Here is a 20,772-nt window from a genome sequence, read left to right as displayed (position 1 = left end):
GGGGGGAACCCGTAGAAGTCCCCACGGTAATGAGGTCTATGATGGGTTGCAACTGCCGGCGTAGGAATGTATGGTAGAGCCCTGCATTGTCGTCGTGGTCGGGGCCCATCCTTAATTGGTGTAAGTGAACCGGCGTGGACCCAGGGTCGGAGATTGCAACAAAGGGTGGGTGTTCGAGGTAGCGGAGGAACATGATTGGCTAGACCTTATACCGGGCCTCACACCATAGGAAGTGTGGACGGGTTGCGCGCCCGGTTGGCACCAAGGTTAAGATCTCTTATGGGTAAAGCAACACACCTCCGCAGAGTGTAATGAATCGTGACTGTCACTCCTCGTTCCAGGATATGGAACTGCGAACGCTGCCGGAAAGGAACTCCATGAAGTTCTAGTAAACCGGTGAAGGCCGACGGACATAGTTCTTCCGAATAAAAGCAACCTTTTGAAGAAATGGTTATGAAAACCTCGCATTGGTATTAGACTTTCCGGTCTAATGCCGTAGCTAGTGCATTAAACACCTCTTTCCTATAATGAACTTGTTGAGTACGCTCGTACTCATCCCACTCTTAAATCCCCTGCTTAGATATGGAGGCATCGAAGGAGGATCTACAGTGCAACTCGAAGACCGAGGAGTCAACAACTATTTCAAGGTACAGAAACCTGTCAGCAGAGTCAAACACCACATCCAACAAGGATAAAACCTATCTTAGCAATAGAAAGAGGAACTAGCTTCCTAAACCTAGCTCCTATTTAGCTAGAATCTATTCATAGCCCTATAGCTAGTCAAATACTCTACAAATAGAGTTCGTGATAGGATTAGACTACGAGGTCGTTCTTCTGGAGTTTATTTGCAGATTTACCTCATTGTAAAGTAGGAGGCTGTGCTGATCTTATGTAACAGAGTCTGTATGTAATTCTATAGACATGCCTTGGACCCGCATATGTTTCTGTTGTACCACTCTGAGCGATATAATACTAGTGGAACGGTGTTTCATTGGTGTTATATCAGACTTGCATACTACACCATGTAGTGGTATGCCGGGTTACCACATTTGTTTTGATTATTGTAAGTTTTCTTAAGGAATCGATTATTGTAAGTTGAAGTGACAAGGGTTTGCTGGAAGGCACGCAAAATGAAAGGAACATAATACGCACTATTTTTTCAATCTATCAATCTATTGGGCAAGTGTTTGGTTCAACTTTGCTAACGATAAAGGTATCGGAATCATCACGAAGGTAGAAATGAGGGAAAATCTGAATTTGTTCGATTCAGATTAGTAAGGGAAACGGATGGCCTCCAGCTTCGCACAATAAACAAAAACAAGTTCACGCGGTGGACACAAACCCATGCTTAGGGATGGTGGATGGCCGGAAAGTGGAGGAGCACGCCAATGAGTACAGGAGAACAACGACGTCCGAGGATCTGGAAAAGGCACTACCTCAAGCGGGGGAGGATAATGGTGGTCATGGTGTCCTAACCGTTGTTGTTAGTAGAGGATGGCGAGGGGAAATCTGGGAGTACCACCACCGGTGCCGCAACCCGACAGAGGAGGGTAGGTGCTGCCACCTTAGAGGAGATCGGGATAGGGGCTAGCGGAGGAGGGTAGATGCCGCCGACGCTCTCTCATGGTAAAGTGATTTGTTTTTGGTCGGGTGACCGATATCAGATTTGAGTTACGGTGTAACTCGTTTACACGGTACTTGTTTATAGGCTAGGTCAACCAAACAAGTTTAATGGTTTGAGATTACAACGTAATGGGTACCGAAACAAAATGTGCAAACCAAACACGTCCTAAGGGTAAGTAAGCACTAACAAGTGAAGTTGTGTAGACCTTTTTTACGAAACAGGAAGTCATGTCTCGGCCTCTCAAAAGCTATGTTGACTTCTAAAGTCACCCTCACATAGAGCGTGTTCAGTAGCTCTCCAACTTCCTACTTCTTCAAATTCTCGTTCAAAGTTGTCTCGAAGGTCCTAAATTTGGGACAAATTTGGCCAAAAACATGTACAAACAGTGGAGCTAGCATTTCGAGGATTATTTACTGATGGTTGTACAAATTGATAGTTCTTGGTGTGCTATTCTAGATTATAGATTGTGTAAGTCGAAAAGTCATAAAAAAATAGCAAAAGTTGAGAATTTAATTTTCCTAGCTAGTCGAGGGATCCAAATGCAAAAACCAGGAATTTCGAGTGTCCAAACAAAAAAAATTATACCAGGAGAGATTTGGGATGTGTATGGAAGTGCTAGGAGTGTCTTTTTCCACTTTCCTATTGAGCAATATGTGTGTTTCTCTATTTATTTCTTATAAATGTCTTTAGAAATGTGTTATACCTAACGTCGAATATGAGCATCTGGCTATCAATGGTTGCATAAACAAAAGCAAAAAATGGGAAAACATACACCACATGTGGAGTGTGTCTCTCGCCGTGCCACCTCACAAATAGTGGTAAACTAGAGGGCTAGAGGCCTCATGCATTCTCCATCTGCAAAGTTACCATTAGAATTTTTCAAGGGTGTATTTTTCTTTAGATAATATGCAGAGTTGCCCATTTTTTATGAGATGTTCCAAGTTATTTTTACAACTTGTAGCGACCCATTACCGTGCTCCAAAGCGCGATAGCAAATATAAAAAGTTGTTAGTTTATTTGAAAAGATGGGTAAGATGATAAGATGTGTGTTTACCATACGACTAACATGCAATGCCGATTTCAATATACACATAGGCTGTGTTTGGATGTAGAAATTAGGGTCTGGTATTAGACATCACATTATTCATGTTGTAAGTGGCCTCGGTATTCAACCCATGTATTTGGGCCCCATAATGAGCTCCTGATTTTTCCATACCTTTTTCGATAAAGAGAATATATTAATATCAGAAGATACCAATTACACCCAGCCTCTGCAACAACGCACCGTCCTAATGACAATACGGATACACACAACCAAAAAAGAGAAAAGAAGCTAAGAAAAAAGAGTCCCGCCATAGCATTCCAGCCCTGGCAACAACAATACAACCACCACCATGACAACACCTGGACTCCAGACTCTTCAAAAGCGACGCCTCCAAGAAGGAAACGGTGCACCAACACCGTCGTCGCCCCGATCAAAGATCTTAGGTTTTCACCCTGAAGATAGTCCGCGCATTCAAAACAATGCCTTCAACAAGGTCATTGCCAGGCACAACCAATTAAGATCAGACCTTAGATTTTCATCCTGAATGGAAGGACTCTGAACTTCACCTGTGCTGCCGCCCCCATTTTCATACTGCTGCTGCAAGCCCAGAACACCAAGCAAGTTCCTCACCAGCGCATAGACTTTGACCTCCATTGCTAGACGTCCCAATCCGGCTATCATGATATTCTCCGCCTCTGACTTCACCCAGGACCAAAGTCACTGTATGGCAAGAAAGAACAGAGCTTCGTGACGCTCCCTCCGAAACCAAACGGTCGGAATAAACGCATGGTGCGCACGGTGCGCACGACCGAATACCACCACGTCCGGCAAACTCCAGGCAATATATGCACTGTTACATTCGCTGGTGATGCCTTCCGAAACTCAACACTCCGGCTAGATCAATTAAGGACACACTCGGGCAGATCTTCATCTTCGCGCAAGAGGAACCCTAGAACAACCACCTTTATTCAAAACAGCCGCGCCAATAGCCCCCACGCCATCGGCCGGCAGCAGAGGAGGAGATGACGTGCCGCGATCAAGGAAGGCAACCTGCTCGGCTACAGGCTTGGTGGGAACGGCCCAAGCAGCCGACTTGGCTTAGATCAAGCCGCCGATGCCACCAGAACCCCACCGCCGCCGTAGACCATCGCGGCCGCCACACCTCCGCGCTGCCCACCGCAGCCCTCCTCTGCAGATCACCCAAGCCCGCCGACACCTTGCGCCCCCGCCCAGGTGCAAAGCCGTACGTGCCCTCCCCTGCCCTCCGCCTTTGGCGAGAAGGGTGCCGCCACCGCCGCCGGCGAGGGCAGCGGCAGCGGCCAGGCAGGGCCGGCGAGGGGGGGACTGGAGGCGGCGGCGCGGTTCCTCCGGGATCGCCCAGGCGGGGGCGACCCGGGAGGTTAGGGGGAGACCGCTCCCCATTGCACAACCTTGGACCTCGACATTGTGATGCATTCATGTTCAAGTGTTTTCTCAATCCCCTTTCGCTTGTCTCTATCTTTTGTTGGTGAAGCAATTGTGTGCATACTTGGAGATATGAAGACATCTTTCAATTATGCTCCAAAGTCAATGAGCCATTATTAATGGCCCAGGTTGTTGCTCTTGCTGAGACTAGCCACAATGAGAGTATCAAGCTGGCCATAGTGCTAGTATCATAGCTAGTATCATACATATTAGGCCCACAAAAATGATGATGTGGCATCTAATTAAAGAGGGGAGATAGAATTAGAGTAACATAGGTGGATACTGTATCATAGCGCATGTTACGAGAATAGTAAATGCCAAATTGATCTTGTACATAGATTTACATTGTTCACAACGATGTAACAATACTTTGATTGACAGGCAGCAAGTTTCAGACGCACTCTTTTCCTTCCAGGGTACCGAAGTCCGAAGGGGGCTGGAAGGTTTTTAATGAGGCGGCTTGTTGACCTTAATATATGGGTTTCAAAAAAATAATACATTGAGCTTCTACAAAACAATAAATTTAGAAGTTTATGATACTACACTATAATACCACCCACTATAGAGATAGTATCATAGATAAGTATCATATGCATGATACTAGTATATGATACTATGCACTATGACCAGCCTCATAAGTAGTACTATCATGCATGCCATATTGGCAAAAATCTGATGTGACGCACTAATTAATTAGGTGAGAGATGGGTGTGGTATCATAATATGATATCGTATCATAGCACGTAAAACTAGAAAATTTAATGGCAAATACATCATGTACACAAATTTACATTGAGATTCTACAAAATATTAAATATGATGATATTATGATACTATTTATGATACTATGCATTGTGGGGGTAGTATCATAAACTAGTATCATGTGCATGATACTAGTGTATGATATTTCCCATTGTAACTAATCTGAGATACTTGATGCACTTGAATGATCTCATACCTAACTTGTCTCGTACTAACACACTACAACCTTATGGGAAGCTAATCCTTAGTGAATACTGGTTCCAAGCACTTGTGAAGCTTCCCATGGTTGTTGATGATGTCGACGTTGATGGTGAATGTAAAGAATGGAGTTTGATTTATATTACATATGATGTGTGCCGCATGTCTTGAGAACTTCCAGTTGTGTTTGCTATATATCCTAAGAACTTGTTATGTTGTAATATTGGGTATGGGAATATCTAACATGTGAGGATTTTTTTTTACGAAAATTTCACCGATCTATTAATAATCATCAATAGTAGTATAAATATGAAGTAATAAAAAATACAAATAGATCATTGGACCACCTAGCGACGACTACAGACACTAGCACGAGCCGAAGGCGCGCCCCCTTCCTAGCCCCTCTATCAACAGAGTCAGGCAAAACTTGTCGTAGTAGAGCTTGTTGTAGTAGACCGACGGGAAGTCGTCGTGCTAAGGCCCCAAAGGACCAGCGCACCAGAGCAGCAACCATCGCCAAAGATAACAACCATAGATCAGAAGAGACTGGCCTGAAACCACACGATCGAACACGAAAGACGACCGGATCACGGGAGATCCCTGACACACAACTCCACGCGGCCTCCGCCGACGCTAGATGCACCACCAGAGCGAGGATAGGACGGGGAGGACCTTGTTCTGACTTCAGGAAGTAGCCGCCGCCTCACCATTCCGAAGAAGACACCGAAAACAAACTAAACGAATAACTGAAACCTTCCTGCCGGCGAGAGGCCGCGGTCCGCCACACCTCTGAGGCCCCAAGGCCACCGCAGGCGGGGCGGACCGGCAGTGTCGTAGGCAAGAGGGACGAAACCCTAGATGGGTTTTAGAGCCGCCTCCTGATCGCCTTCGTGTCTTGTTGTTTTCTCGTACCGGTTCGTGAGGACTTCTTACTATGCTGACGGTGCCGTTTATGATGGATTATGCACGGTACTTGATATTATATTGTTGTTGCCAATATGTCATGTTGTCAACATAGTGTTTGTTTCTTGTCGTGATTGTTACAACATTGTTGTTGTTGCTTACAATTTTCCATGTTTTTTATGCTATCGGATGAAGTGACAATCACACAACAATAGCTTTTCCTTTTTTATATTTTTATGTGATCTATACCTATTCACATATATTCAGATGTTAAATAAAAAATCATGTATAGAACAACATAATGAATTAATGATCATAGTCCCCGACAACTGCAATTCGCCACTTTGATCATCCAACAACATGGAATTCAACCTCAATATCAAGTCTCGGTTCTAAATACCTGCACATCTAAACAAAAATATTGGTATTGATTTTCAATATAATTATCCCGTGGTAAGTCAATGGAATGCGAAGCCTCCAAATCTTAAATACAAATGGAACTATAGAGAAGATAAATTGAGTTGTGAACAATGTCACATGACAAAAATAGAGACAAAATTTGAGGCAGTATTTATAGTTCAATTTGTCCTTTTTGTTTCTTGTATATAAATATTGGTTTTGAAATTCTGCAGAGTTATCAACACATATTTCGAAAAATAACTTTTTAGGGATCTACCATGGGTCGATAGCATGGCCGCACTAGAACGACCTCTCACCCAATACACGGCTCGTACGTCCTTGTTAAGCTGGAAATACGGAATCTATCCATGATTAATTCCCCAGTGTGATGTGCAGAAGGCACACATTAAATCATCAAATTTTGTCGCGCATAAGTCATACAGAAAACCATACATTCCAGTTACCTTCTTTTCACTAGCATTCCCCCTGAAATGACCACAGTTTTGTATGACCTATTGGAATTTTACTTAATTAGTTCTGAGCTTTCATAGTGTGCCAAAGGTAGCTTCTGCCAGCAACCAGAACAAACCACACCGAATCAAAATCAAAGACAGGCCTCAGCAATCCTATTTATACAGAATGTAAATAGGCAGGGTATTTGCTTGGTGAGCTGTGACCTACAGGTCCCTGTTGACGGAGGATGGCCATGACAGCCTCCTTTGGTTCGTACTTTCAAGTCCGTCGCTTTCGGAGTTTGCGCCATCCACTTGCTTCCAGCTATTGAGCATCGAGCCCTCTCTCCACTGAGGCGGCGTCAAGAACTTCGAATCGTCACTGGCGCCACCTGGGGTCATTGACAGAGAAGAGTGGCCGACGCGTAATGCTTGAAGAGTAGAAAACGATTCCCTCATCGCAGACATAGCCTCAAAGAACCGGGTGCAGGATGCGAGCGCAGCTGGTATCGGTCGTAGCATTTCCTTCAAGTAAATAAAAGAAGTCATTAATCCTATCTGACAGAGTGTAGGGCTATGCAATAAGAATGCAACAATCATCCAACACTGACACTGGTAACACTAACATTAAGCACAGGATGAATTTGCTATGACTACTACTCCCTCCGTTCCATATTAGTTGATGCAGATTTAGTGTAACTTTGTACTAAATCTGCGTCAACTAATATGGAACAGAGAGGGTAATTTATTAGAAAAAAGAATTTTTGACTTACACCCCACACAGCAGGCGACTCTCTGAAGTTCTGACTCCATTGAAAATCTCCAACTGATGCTGTCAATGCCCCATAGTCACTTGCTGCTTTCAGAAGTAGCTCTGAGAATTGTTTCTGAGGAGAAGCAAGCACAGTGAGTAAGAGAATGTGTTCAGCTCAGAAAACAACACATTTAGTACAGAAATCCCCTAAGCAGATGCAGCTATTGTAAAAACATGCATAATTAAAAAAATGGATGTACTACCTCCATTCCAAAATAATTGTCACAGCTTTGTCCAGATACAGATGTATCTAGAAGCATTTCATGTGTAGATACATCTGTATCTAGATAAAGATGCAATACTTCTTTTGGAACAGAGGGAGTAGGTTGCTACTTGCTACAACCTTTTCAGTTTGAATGTGGAAGTTCATGAAAGAATGGTGTATGTTCTGTACAAATCAGAAGTTAAAAATGATCAAGAACCTGACCTGGTATTCAGCTTCAACAGGAATGCAATCAAGCGAGTAAGGCTGTTGCAGACGGGCAATAATGCGGTCCTGATAGAAAAGGTTTGTTACTTTAATATTTGGCTCTTGCAAATTGATCTATTTATACAGTATTTGGGGCAGCCAATAGCACAGGCAGAATTTTCTTCACACAATAATCTGAGTGAGAAAGAAAGAAAACTAATGAATTCTGACTTACAATACCTTGTTTTGAATAACATCTTTCAAAATAGCTGTAATTCTGGCCAAAGATTCACACTTCTTTTCCATTTCACTAACATGAGTCAAATGAGCAATGTTTTTATCATCCTGCGATAATCAAAAGTCATAAATATGATCAACAAAGATAATATACACAAGACAAAAGCCCTGAAATCAGATACAATATGAATATGCCAGCATTTGGAGATGATATACATAAATCCAACTCTATAAGTATGAGTGAAATTGGATGCCCGCACTTTATTTGTTATGAATCACAATGTCACTTTTTTTTGAGAAACTATTAATAGGGCATAAACAGCCTCAAGTTTTATCAACACCAGCTGCATTTAAAGAGAGTTGGATACTTTGACTCATTTTTCAAACATCAAGAATAGTTAAAGACTTAAAGTAAGTTTAAACACGTACCGGATATTATGGACAGATATAAAATCAAATATTTTCACTTAAGAGGAAAAAATTATCCATGTTATATGCTTTTATAGCAATGAAATATTCCCCATAATAGTAAAAATGTACATATTGATACAGAAAAAATGAATCTCCATGCGATTCAATTAGAAAATGAAAAGGGTATTCACTACGCCAAGACAAAGTAGTGAAATATCAAAGCAGTGATCTATCAAAGCACTACTGCATAGTAAGCGATCTGAAAAGGTAACAACGACAAGTAAAAATTACACGGAATTAGTGTAGCATTCAGGCACTAACAGCAGGTCGTCAATCCATTACCTTTCTGCCTTGTAGCTCCACCTGCAAATTGGCGATATTCCGTTGGACGACAGTCAGCTCCCTTAGTACCTTAACCAGGTCATCACTTTTGTCCGAGGAGCTCTGATCTTCCTGAAATGGCAAGAAAGCGTAAAGACTTAAAAGAAATACACATGTCCATATTCTGCAAAATACAAGTTTGTAATCAAAAAAAAAATCGAGATTGCAAATAATAATCATTTCATCACCATCTGCGCGAGTTGCTAATCCATGAGACAGAGCGGTAGAGGGAGCCTGACACGGCATTCTTAGCTAACAGTTTCAGATGGGTTACATCAAGCTCCGAGGTAGCTAGGTTTCAATCGCTAACGAACCCTACAGTCTCAGCTAGGAGCACACCACCATAGATGCTCCTCGCAAGACTACCCAATCTTATGCCGCTCGCGCGGACCTAGATGCTTAGACCGCCCAAAACATGCGGAAATTGCGGCAATATGCTTCTAATTCAGGAGCGGCACTTTGTTCGAAACCTACATTTCACAATCCCCGACGAACAAATTACCTAAAAAATGAACAACAATTCGATCGGGAGGTTTGGATCTCGCGGGATGGCGGGGGACGGGACGAAAATGACTGGGGCAGGATCTGAGAGGAGGCGCGGGGGGAAGGGGTGTGGGGTTAACCTGCGCGGGAGGGGCCGGGAAGCCGAGGTCCCCGGCGATGGCGAGCGCCTCCGCCATGCCGCCCAGCCGCTTCGCCGGCTTCTGCGCCGCCGCCATGGCCTCTCCGGCAACGGGCGCGACGAGGACGCGTAGGCTTTGGGGTTTGGTGAGTTGGTGCGTGTTTCGCTTTCGGTTTTCGCGTCGCCGGCCGGTTGAGCTTTTGCTCTCTGAAACTCTCGGCTGCCGATTTTGAACCGAGATGCCTCCAAATGTCCAAATACTGCAGCTGAGCTGCCCTATGCTCTTCACCTCGCGATCGCAATATTTTTTAGAAAATGAAATTTACTCAGAATTTCCGTAGAAAAAAATACTACAGTAACATGGTGTCTTCTAGTAGGTGGCAACTGACATTAACAATGTGTTTCTTACAGTAAGAAAACATGTTTCTTTCTGCAAAAAAAAAATTCTACAAAAAAAGATAATAACATCAACCAGTAAATAGCACATGGATTGCGAGTCGAAAGACTAGTCGAGACTAGTCGACGACTAGTCTACGAGTCGCATTTGCAAGGTCGACGACTCGACTCATTTGATGAGTCGATCTAGTCGATCGACTAGTCTTGACTAGTCCAGGTTTGTGAGTCGGTCGACTTAAAAAATGATCTGACATGTTATAATTTTTTCCATTCTTTCCTCCCATTCCCATTTTTCCCCGTGTTTCCCTGTGAAACCAAGATCGAGAGACAGTTTCCCCCGCTCAAACCCAAAAGCCAAAACACATCTTGGTGTTCTCTCCCTTGGCCGCCGCCTCAGCAAGAACCTGCCGGCCATTGGAAGGAATTGCCCAGGTTATTCCCCACTCCCCTGTCCCTAACCTGTAGGCTGCTGGTTCATGGACAAGAGGAAGGTCTTGGCCATTGGAAGGAATTGCCCAGGTTTTCCCCCACTCCTCTATCCCTAGCCTTATATTCTATCCTACATTAAACACATTAGTAATTTAGTGTTAAACATGAGTCTTGCTGAGTCGAGACTAGTCTTGACTAGTCTCTGAGTCGCTGCCCCAGAACGACCCATCGACTCGTCGACTCACAATCCTTGAAATAGCACAGAACGTTTAAGCGAAGTGAGGAAATATGAAAGCGTCATATGATCAGGAGTGAGGAATCAATATAAACTGTGGATATCCTTTCCATGAATGTAAATTTACACACGTTTGCACCGATATCCTTTCATGAATGCAAACATACAACTAACAAGTTACATACCCTTGGTTGGGCAAATGAAGCATCAGCAAGAACATGATGCCATGGTATACAGACATGAATACACAAGGTGGCAGGGCCCCCATTCAGATGACCAGAAGCCATGAATACACAGGGATGGCAGCCCCCCTCACCATTCAGATGACCCAGAACCAAGCAACAAAAGAGCCGATGGCTAGCCCAGTGACAAGGAACAATACTATGACTATCCCGGCGGTCTCGGAGTGGTGTATGGGCACAGCCTTGGGCGCGAGGATCATGAGCACGGAGGTCAGGTACCCGTTGGTGAGTCCGAGGAGGCATGTCAGTATGGTGACCGGGACCTCGGTGCGGAAGAAGCTGGGTCCGTGCAGGCAAGCGTAGAAGAGAGGGATAAACAGGAGCCTCACGAATGACCCAGCAACAGCGACTTTGCCGTTCTCGGGGAGATAGAGGGCCGGCAGGCACTTGCCGACGAGATCAAACACGTTGTAGGCGCTGATGAGCATGATAGGGTACCAGTCCTTGAGCGCCTCAGAGTGCACGTCCTCTGTGATGAACCCCGGGAATATGGACAGGGTGACTCCGTAGATGAGAACAACTCCCACCCCATACCACTTCACTGTCCCGACGATGCTCCACAAGGTTGACCTCCAGGCGGACCCCGTCATGCCGCCGCCCACCTCTGCCTTCTGAGCCCTCCTCTTGAGGTTCTTGTAGTACACCACGACCGGGAGCCTGTCGGCCACATTGTAGCACACTATGCAGATGATCATGACCACGATACCGACGATGAAGTACAGGATCGCGCTTGCCCTTAAGCCAGGGGCGTCCTGAGGGTAGCTTGCTTTGGTAAGTACTCTCATCGCCGAGACAAGCACACCTGTGGAATGCAAATCTCATTAGCATCTACCCATCAAATAAAATTGCAAATTCATCATACATTTCACAAAAAATGCATCAAATAGGCAAGGCTTGATTTGTGAGAGTTGGACCAAATGTATCATGAAATGCAGCGATTTCTGCTCCAATTCGTTAGGCCCAACAGCACATATTGTGTTTCGGTTGCTCAACTCACAAACTGCAATCCGGGCTTGAAGATTTTAACAAGTACTACCTCTGTCCGGATTTAATTGACTTCTATCAATATGTTATTTGTTCATTAGCCTTCTCTCCCCCGCGTCGATTAAATAGGAACGGAGGGAGTATTATGTTAGACATACATTTTGCAGTTCAAGAATTAGAGTGTTCCATGTGGTGCCAATTTGGTGCCTGCTATGTGAGTCCAAAACAAAACAGGTTCTAGTGGAGCAATTGAAGGAACTACAGAACTCAAATAAACTAAAAACAGACAAAGGAACCAACAGAGACATAGCAGAGGTAAAAGGGGACCTGAAGCGGCGGTTCCGGCAATGACGGCCTGCATGTACCGCTCGGGGAGCTCCCCGGCGAAGCCGATGACCCCGCCCTGCACGAGCGCGTCTGCGACGCCGCACAAGGCGGTGGCGGCGACGGTTACGTCAAACGCCCCGTAGAGCCGCGGGGTGCCCTTGACGTAGACGGCGTCCATGACGGGCACGACGAGGAGCGCGAGCGTGAAGAGGGCGAGCCCCGTGTTGATGCGCGCCCCGGCGCTGGACTTGGGGAAGACGAGCACGATGAGGAGCAGCGGGAGCAGGCAGGAGAGCATGTAGGAGACGGAGAAGACGCGGTCGACGGGCGCGCCCGGGTAGAGGTAGGAGAAGTAGTCGACGGCGGTGATGTAGGCGTTCCAGGGCAGCAGGAACCCGGCGCCCAGCGTGAAGAAGATGAGGTAGCCCACCCCGAGCCGGTCCTCCGGCGGCGGAGCGCGCTCCGCCTCCTCCGACCCCGCCGGCGGCGGCAGAAGCGCCGCCGTGGCCTCCACGTCTCCGCCGGCCATTGCTTCCTCCGGCGGATTTGGGATCTCGGATGCGTGGGCGGAGTGGACTCGTTTTTTTTCTTCTCCCCTTGTGCGTTTCGTGTTTGAGCTGAAGTGGTTCGTGTGCCTCGTGGCCCCTTGTCCTATAGGCTTCTGCTGGTGGATATGTGCGATTCTTGTGTCGCTGACATGGTGGGCCAACTGGATCTACAGGCTCCTTTAATTTGTAATTTTGTGTGCGTATGTGGAGTATTTTTTCTTTTCTTTTGAATAACTCGTAGTTGTCTTTTTCATGTTGGTTATCTGAACAAAATAAATCATTTCAAAGTCACATACTGCTTGGTTAAGCATATTGAAGATGCAGCAACAATATCAACAATATCGCATGGATGGTTTAAGTATGATCTGATAATAAATAAATCGCACGTGGTCGCTGGGCTGGGGGTGGGTTGTGGGTAGTGGTCGTGACAGATCGCGTGCTAAATGGTGCACCGGTTATGTGAAGCAACTTCTCACTATGTACCTATCCATGTTAGCATGGTCAAATGTAACGCCTTTTTAAAGAGGATGAGTAAGCTTCGAAAACTGTAAATCTTCTAAGGCATCTATACACGATCTTGCAGAGATGCGAACGGCCACTTTGAAATTTCCTACTTGTATAGTTTGGTTGCCAAATTATGATTCAAACAAACAAAAAATGTTGACCAACCACAGAATGACCCCTCTCTAGGTGAGACTTCTTGATGTGCGTTTTTTTACTACTCCCTCCGATTTATATTATTTGATGCTAATATAGATATATGTAGACACATATTAATTATAGGCACATCCAGTTTACCATCAAATAATATGGATCAGATGGAGTACAAGATAGCACCCCATCGGTCAACGAGCGCTTCTACGAAAACTCGGATGAGCTGGCTTGATATCCTGAACTCTAGCCACAAGGCGCGGACCTTGGGCCAAACTCCTAGGGGGGCAAAATGGGCTGGGGGAGGGGCTAAAAAATGAGCTTTAGATTGATTTTCAATGGAAAAAATCGGCCAACAACCTGTAAATAGTAGGTAGTGTCTTCATGGGCGGGGGGGGGGGGGGTTTCCCGGCCTAAACTGAAATCAAAACATCTAGAGTGCTACCTTGATTAGCATAATAAGGGAACCATGGTCACCTTTCTTTCTAATATGCCAAACCCAAAATAAAAATCTTAGTGGATAGTTATCTCCGGTGACTCCAGTTTTTCAGAAGTAAGAGAATCAATGAATCATAGCTTGAAGTTATAAAATTTCATGTTCAAATCTCCAAATACTAGCGTGGGTACGTTTTATTTGAAATTTCACCATCTAAAACTACAAATCTAAGTGGCTTTAATTTTTTTCCCCAACTAAAGCCGAAATCAACGCATCTAGACTGCCAGCCTTGATCAGGTTAGCAAGAGAACTAGGGTTACTTACAATATGCCATACAAAAAAAACTCTTAGTGGATAGTTAGCTCTAGTTATAAAAAAAATCATGTTCAAATAGTAGTGACCGAGCATGTTCTTGTAAAAGTTTGATGAAGGAATTGCATTATTTGTGAACTAGAAAAATATTGCTCTACAACAAATCTCTATCTTGGTACTAGTGTGGATCTCTAAATTTATAAATTATATTGTGTAATCCAAAGTATGACATGCTACCGTATTTCTTAATAAAATTGACATATATGAAAAACTACCTAATTGTATATCTGAAATTTTGAAGAAAAAAAACGAGAACCAACTTGAGGTTGGGTGGTTAGGAGGGTGGTTGTTCCTCTAGCCCACCAGAGTTCAAACCCCAGGTTTAATATCTGTGTGTCTCATATAGGCGGAATATTCATTCGGTGGGAGTCGACGTTCTCGTTGACAGCGAGGCACCTTTGGTGACTTCGTCAATTTCAAGATCCAATCCACCGGCTCAGTCTTTCCGGAGGTGTTCATAGAGGTAGGGTGCATGTGTGCGTTCATAGGGATGAATGTATGTGCGCGTATATGTGGGCATCTACTTTATATTGTGTTTCTCAAAAAAAAAAAAAAATTGAAAAAACATTCTACGCATAGAAGTTTCAAAACAGAGGGTGCCGTTTTGGATTACTGTCTTCACGCGCACGTCGGCCCATATAGTATTTCTTTACGAAAGGCCCAAGCCCTGTAAACCATATTTCGGCCTATTTCCCATTTCAACCCAAGGGTTCTTCTCCAACACAAACCTTCCACTGCCGACCCAAAACCTCTCTCCCTCCTGCTCCGCCTCCGCCGCCGCTGCAACGGCGAGTGCACCGCCAAGCATGGCCGGAGAACCCCTCCGCGCAGCCGACCTCCCGGGCCGCGGCCGCGCGCTCCTCGCAGCCCGCGAGATCCTCGAGGGCGAGGTGATCCTCTCCGAGCCGCCCATCCTCCTCTACCCGTCCTCGCTCGCCTCCCTCCCCGCCTACTGCTCCGCCTGCTTCCGCTCCCTCCCGCCACCGCCCCACGCCCTGGCCTGCCCCTCCTGTCGCGCCGCCGCCTTCTGCTCCCCGGCCTGCGCCGCCGCCTCGCACCCGCGCCTCCTCTGCGCCGCGCTCTCCCGCAACCTCGCCGCCGCCCCCGACGCGCACCAGGAGGCCCTCCTCTTCCTCCTCTCCGCCTACTCGCTCCCGGACCCCTCCCTCCGCGCGCTCCTCTCCCTCTCCTCGGCCCCCTCCCCGAGCCAGCAGCAGCAGGACGCCGCGACCCTCCACGCCATGGTATCCTCCCTGGCGCCGCCGCACCTGCTGCCCCCGGGCTTCTCCCCGGACCTCACGGCCGCGCTCCTCTCCAAGGACCGCACCAACAGCTTCTCCATCATGGAGCCGTACCGCCCCGACGTGCCGCTGGAGCTCCGCAAGACGCGCGCCTACGCCGTGTACCTCCGCGCCTCGCTGCTCAACCACGACTGCCTGCCCAACGCTTGCCACTTCGACTACGCCGACAGGCCGGGGCCGGGGAACACCGACATCGTCGTGCGCGCGCTCCATGGCATCTCGGAGGGGCGGGAGGTCTGCATCAGCTACTTCGCGGCCAATTGGAGGTACGCTGACCGGCAGCGCAGGCTGCTGGAGGACTATGGGTTCCGCTGTGAGTGTGACCGGTGTCAGGTCGAGAGCAAGTGGAAGTTTGATGATGATGATGATAATGAGGATGACACCATGGAAGAAGAGCATGACAAGGAGGATGCTGTAGATGGTGTTGATGAGGGGATGGAGCAGGAGGAAGGGAGTGATGGTGGTGATGACGATTTCCCACATTCCTTCTTCTTTGTAAGGTATCTGTGTGATCGTGAGGACTGCTATGGCATGCTTGCACCGCTGCCGCCCTTGCCGAATGGTGACCTGTCCCATGTGTTTGAGTGCAATGCCTGTGGCCAGCTGAAGAAGGAAGAAGAGGATGACGATGAGCCTGATGCTGGTGATTCCAGCATGGTCAATTAGGATGTTTGCTGTGGTACTTTTTTGTTTGGGTAAGTGTTTGCTACTCACACTTTCTATCTGCCCCATTATTGATACTGCTTTCGGAACTTGCTGTATTGTTATCTGAAGTGAATATCCTGATTTCTCAAGTTAGCTAGCATAAAATTAGTGATGCTCGAGCATATGCAGCTTCATATCTTCAGATAACCAATCCGTTCATGTGTTGGGCTGTAGACCAGGAAATGAATGATTTTATTAGCCACTGCAGTAACCATGTGACAATAACCTTAATCGTTCTTAATTTTCATTGTTTGATGTGGAGGAACTTTTGATATAGTTTCTCTGAATTCTTTGGGAAATATCAAGCCATGCATGCTAACCTGGATAAGGCTGCTAGCAAATAATGGCACTAGTTTACCATCAAAGCTTACCATGTGGAAGTATTGCTGTAGCCCCTCCATGTCATCAAACACCTAACTTGAACTTTGTAAAGTTTTACCAAATTTATATGGAAAATATCCACATGTACAATGCCCAATAAATACAGTATGAGAACATATTTCGTGATGGATCTAATGGTATTGATTTGGTATTATAAATGTTGATCCTTAAATTTGGTTGAACTTTACAAAGTTTGACCTAGGAAAAAACTAATAATGCACTATATTTTGATACCCTGGTGAATTTTATGATCACATTTCTTCCCTTAATTGAGAGTTTCAGACTACCCTTGTTGTGGTTGCTAAATCCTAAATAGCTGCTTACTTTCTATTCATTAGTTTTGCTTCTTGACTTGAAGAGGAAATCAGAAAGCCAACTCAGTCAAAACGGTGCTTCATTATATATAACTAGATCAGCATGAGCCATCAAATTTGAAGAACATTTAGGCATTAGTAGACATTATATGTGGTTTTCATCTTGACTCCAATACTGTAAAAGCATACATTAGGAAAAGTAGCGTTTATATTGTTTCTATACTGGGCATTGCATCCGTTGCAGATAGTTCAAACGTAAATTGTCTGTTCGAGTGTATCTATGACAGTTCTGACGTCCAAAATGTTATATGGCAGTGCAGTTGGTTAATGGCGATGAAAAGGAGGTACTGTTGGGCGTTTCCCTACCTGAGGGTTGTTTTCTAAAAGAGATCTGGTTTAATCCACCCGAAGGCAGGAAGATGTGTGCACAAGATTCGTTCACTGAGTCTGAATGTGATTTATGGGCAGTCCGTCCTGGACCTGTACAATTTTCGGCGTGCCTGTGTCTTTCATGGCCAAGTGAACCTCTGGCAAGTTATAAACTGATAGAAGTTAGCTCGCTAGAGTTTGACTTATGTGGCCATGTCCCTTGGCTGTCTTGCCTTATGACCTGCATCGTTGTCTGTTCGTTTGAGTTATAATGTTGTCTTATGGTAGTAGCTGTTTTTATTTGGTTGCGAATTTTCCGAGTGTCGCGCATTTTGTGAGCAAATGAATGTGGCTAGCTAGCTTCTGAGTATACTACTACAGGTCAGGAAAGTGAATACTATAGCGGCGAGTGTGCTGGAGAAATAAGATTTTCTTACTGAACAGTCAGTGCTGTGAAGCCATGCGTTGAATCTTAGCAAGTGTTGGCGCCTTTCTGGTACTATCTGTATGGTCCAGGTTTCGGTCCTTGGCGAGACTGAAACAGGACTCTTTTCTGAGGTTTGAAGTGGAGGCGTTTTTCTGTAGCTACTAATAGTCTGGTTCCACACCATGACCCGGCTGATAATGAATCTTTTGTGGATTATTCCACTGGTTGAACAGAAAGTTGAGAAGTCAAAATATAGAGCTGCCAGCCAGATCCACGGACAATGAAGAAGAGATGAATCCAGCCACCATTGGTAGATAACGTAGCCACCGAGGATGAAGAAGAGATGTGATTCATCCTATGTTCGGTTGGTGACTAAACTAGCCACGCTGAAAAATCTGCCCTTTCAACATTAGTCTCTGTTTGGTTTGTCATCAAAACTTTGGTCGTTAAGGGACGTCCACCATTTTTCTTGTCGATTCTTGCTAAATATTTGACCATTTTTTTTTTTAGAAACACAGTACAACCTCACATACACGCACATACACTCACCCCATGAACGCACACACGCACACCCTACCCCTATGAGCACCTCCGAAAGATTGAGCCGGTGGGGATCTTGAAATTGACGAAGTCACCACGGGCGCCTCGCTGTCGACGGGAACATCGCCTCCCACTGAATGAATATTCCGTCTTAATGAGACACACATATGTCAAACCTAGGATTTGAACTCTGTGGGCTAGGGGTACAACCACCCTCCTAAGGGCATGTGCAATGGTTGATAAGACTATCTTATCTTAATCCTGCCACGTAATCTAGATATAACAATAAAACATGATGTATAATGGGTTGTTTTTTACTCTTATCTTTAGTAACGAGATTTCCTAAATTTGTGGTGAGAGAGATTGTGCTAAGAGATGATCTCTTAGCTAAGAGAAGACAAAGTCTTTTTTCATATTTCTCTTTCCTCCACCTCAGCGTTTATCCTACGTGGCACTGCTAAGATATCACCATTGTACATGCCCAAACCACCCAACCTTAGGTTGGTTCTCAACCAATTTCTCTCATAGATCCTTGCCAAATATTTGACCAATTTCTCTCATAAATCCTTGCCAAATATTTGACCAAGTGAAGGTGGAGTATTCTTCGGCGAAAATTTTGTCAAGCCAACTCTTGCCCGCTACTATTTGGTAGGGTCTAGTTTGGACACAATGAAACACATCACTCTCTCAGAAGCCGTGAGCAGCAGGAGAGGGAGAGGACCCAAGCAACCGCCACAGCTATAATGGAGAGGAAAAGGAATGTTTTCAGTACTCTTCGGTTAGGACTGCTGGCTTAGCCAGATCGATCAACCTAGTCTCGGTTTCAATTCACATTGCCATTTCTAGTGTAAATTTTAGCACCAAAATTTACACTAAAAATGGTAAAATGAATTAGAAGTAGGATTTTGGTGTGATCCCACTTGACACCTTAGATCAACCGCACATCAGGTTAAGAGTACCAAACTCACTAGAATTATTGTGAAATTTCAGTAAGATACGCGACAAAATAATAACACCAAGAGAAGGTAACTAGATCAGCCTCACATGTTTATTTGAAATCATACGTATGGAAAACCAATAATAACGCGTGCACTCTACATGGCCTAGTTCTCATCAGGTGAACAAAGTAACAAACACATCCCAAAAATAAAAGAAAAATAGTATGATCAGCTATACATGGCACCAAATCATCATCCGATGACCATGACCATGACGATCCTATGGCTCGATCGTGACGGAGGAGCAGCATGGGACAGACTCGATGATCAGAAGCAGGCGTCGAGGAGGCAGCAGCAGCAGAGCGCCGCGCAACTGCAACAAATAAAAAAAGAGTAGCAGACGGTGTTATCAGCACAATCAACATGTCCACGAGGATGCCGAGACGAAGAAGATGTATATGTCAGTTTAACTCAGTGAGAGTTCAGAAGGGAATTTTCTTCTTACCATCCTTTCAAGAAGCCATCGCCGCCGCCGTTGCCGTGGCCGCCGCGGCTCGTGGTGTCGCCGCCGGCAGGAGGAGGGTACTGCTGGTCCTGCTGGTAGGCGACCGGCGGCGGGGCGACGTAGGCCTGCTGCTGGCCCGGCGGAGGGTACGCTGCGGTGCCCGGAGGTGGGTAGCCTACACAACCGGAAGAAGAACAGAGATGAAGTCAGACTTCCAAGAATCAGACAGGCCTCACTTTAGCTAGCTGTTGATTTCTACCAATCATAGCAACGAAAACCAATCACCAAGACCGATTTGGTACGTACCCTGCTGGTAGCTCATGATCGAATTGCAGGAAGAGCTAGCGAAAACTCTGCGGAGTAACGTGCTCTGTTCTTGGCAGTTCTGACGCAACTGATGCTAGCGAAGGAGGAGGAAGACGAAGCAGACGAAGCTAGGGCTGGATGGAGTTTTCTGCATCATCGGGCGTCTTTACTTATACAGAGATGCACCTGCTACGCCTACGCGGGCTATGCCGTTGGGTTGCTTAGACGCGTCGGCGTCGTTGTTGAAAGTTGAAAAAGAGACTGGGTGACGGTTTCATTGAATTAAAGGAAGAAATCGATCCACGCGGGAATGGTTAGACTTTGCTCTCCATCGGGGTGTTGCGTCTCGCCGCCGCCTCGTGGTCGTGGCTGGTTGCAAGCGGGCGTCGGTTAATTGCTTCCTTTATCTGCGGCGCAGCGAACCTTCCTCGTCGACGAGGCTACCGTAGAGGGTAGAGGAGGTTGTCAAAACGCATCTCGCACCAAATTTTTGTTCATGTTTACACAAAACAAAAAGATTGCCAAGTGTTTTTGTGTATCAGACGGTACTGAATATTCGTATAGTCTATGTACCGAGGGGCAAATTATTGGAGCTATATACATTCTTAGTCCCACAACTTGCACCAAATGTGTAAATTAATCCCA

At 45.7% G+C, this 20,772-nt stretch overlaps 4 protein-coding genes across 4 annotated transcripts; 1 reads left to right on the top strand and 3 right to left on the bottom strand.

The window, feature by feature from the left end:
- Nucleotides 1-6,790: 6,790 nt before the first annotated feature.
- On the bottom strand, nucleotides 6,791-9,821 carry LOC124683077 (AUGMIN subunit 2-like). The gene is made up of 6 exons (XM_047217652.1): nucleotides 9,723-9,821; nucleotides 9,061-9,171; nucleotides 8,311-8,415; nucleotides 8,089-8,157; nucleotides 7,621-7,734; nucleotides 6,791-7,372 (listed from the first exon to the last, which is right to left on the bottom strand). Exons 1-6 carry the CDS (start codon nucleotides 9,816-9,818, stop codon nucleotides 7,073-7,075), a joined length of 795 nt encoding a protein of 264 aa, XP_047073608.1. The 5' UTR covers nucleotides 9,819-9,821; the 3' UTR covers nucleotides 6,791-7,072.
- A 1,037-nt stretch (nucleotides 9,822-10,858) lies between these two features.
- LOC124689185 (equilibrative nucleotide transporter 1-like) lies at nucleotides 10,859-12,952 on the bottom strand. Its single transcript, XM_047222753.1, has 2 exons — nucleotides 12,335-12,952; nucleotides 10,859-11,825 (listed from the first exon to the last, which is right to left on the bottom strand). Exons 1-2 carry the CDS (start codon nucleotides 12,861-12,863, stop codon nucleotides 11,101-11,103), a joined length of 1,254 nt encoding a protein of 417 aa, XP_047078709.1. The 5' UTR covers nucleotides 12,864-12,952; the 3' UTR covers nucleotides 10,859-11,100.
- Nucleotides 12,953-15,138: 2,186 nt separating this feature from the next.
- LOC124683076 (histone-lysine N-methyltransferase ASHR2-like) lies at nucleotides 15,139-16,331 on the top strand. The gene has a single exon (XM_047217651.1). The coding sequence runs from the start codon at nucleotides 15,148-15,150 to the stop codon at nucleotides 16,306-16,308; it is 1,161 nt and encodes a 386-aa protein (XP_047073607.1). The 5' UTR covers nucleotides 15,139-15,147; the 3' UTR covers nucleotides 16,309-16,331.
- Nucleotides 16,332-19,327: 2,996 nt separating this feature from the next.
- On the bottom strand, nucleotides 19,328-20,312 carry LOC124683075 (protein CYSTEINE-RICH TRANSMEMBRANE MODULE 13-like). Its single transcript, XM_047217650.1, has 3 exons — nucleotides 20,128-20,312; nucleotides 19,822-19,996; nucleotides 19,328-19,689 (listed from the first exon to the last, which is right to left on the bottom strand). The coding sequence occupies exons 1-3, from the start codon at nucleotides 20,141-20,143 to the stop codon at nucleotides 19,644-19,646; spliced, it is 237 nt and encodes a 78-aa protein (XP_047073606.1). The 5' UTR covers nucleotides 20,144-20,312; the 3' UTR covers nucleotides 19,328-19,643.
- Between the last annotated feature and the right edge of the window lie 460 nt (nucleotides 20,313-20,772).

This window comes from Lolium rigidum, chromosome 1, assembly GCF_022539505.1.
Source record: "Lolium rigidum isolate FL_2022 chromosome 1, APGP_CSIRO_Lrig_0.1, whole genome shotgun sequence".
Lineage (NCBI taxonomy): Eukaryota > Viridiplantae > Streptophyta > Magnoliopsida > Poales > Poaceae > Lolium > Lolium rigidum.
Note: the sequence above shows the minus strand (reverse complement) of the source record. Positions and strands in the feature narration are given on the sequence as shown.

Coding starts and splice junctions, on each gene's coding strand:
- LOC124683077 (XM_047217652.1), bottom strand. CDS start 9,818: ATGGCGGCGGCGCAGAAGCCGGCGAAGCGGCTGGGCGGCATGGCGGAG. Junction 8,158..8,310: donor AAGATGTTATTCAAAACAAG/GTATTGTAAGTC, acceptor CTTTTCTATCAG/GACCGCATTATTGCCCGTCT. Junction 7,373..7,620: donor AGTCGCCTGCTGTGTGGGGT/GTAAGTCAAAAA, acceptor ATTTACTTGAAG/GAAATGCTACGACCGATACC.
- LOC124683075 (XM_047217650.1), bottom strand. Junction 19,690..19,821: donor GATGGCTTCTTGAAAGGATG/GTAAGAAGAAAA, acceptor TATTTGTTGCAG/TTGCGCGGCGCTCTGCTGCT.
- LOC124683076 (XM_047217651.1), top strand. CDS start 15,148: ATGGCCGGAGAACCCCTCCGCGCAGCCGACCTCCCGGGCCGCGGCCGC.
- LOC124689185 (XM_047222753.1), bottom strand. CDS start 12,863: ATGGCCGGCGGAGACGTGGAGGCCACGGCGGCGCTTCTGCCGCCGCCG. Junction 11,826..12,334: donor TGCCGGAACCGCCGCTTCAG/GTCCCCTTTTAC, acceptor TGCATTCCACAG/GTGTGCTTGTCTCGGCGATG.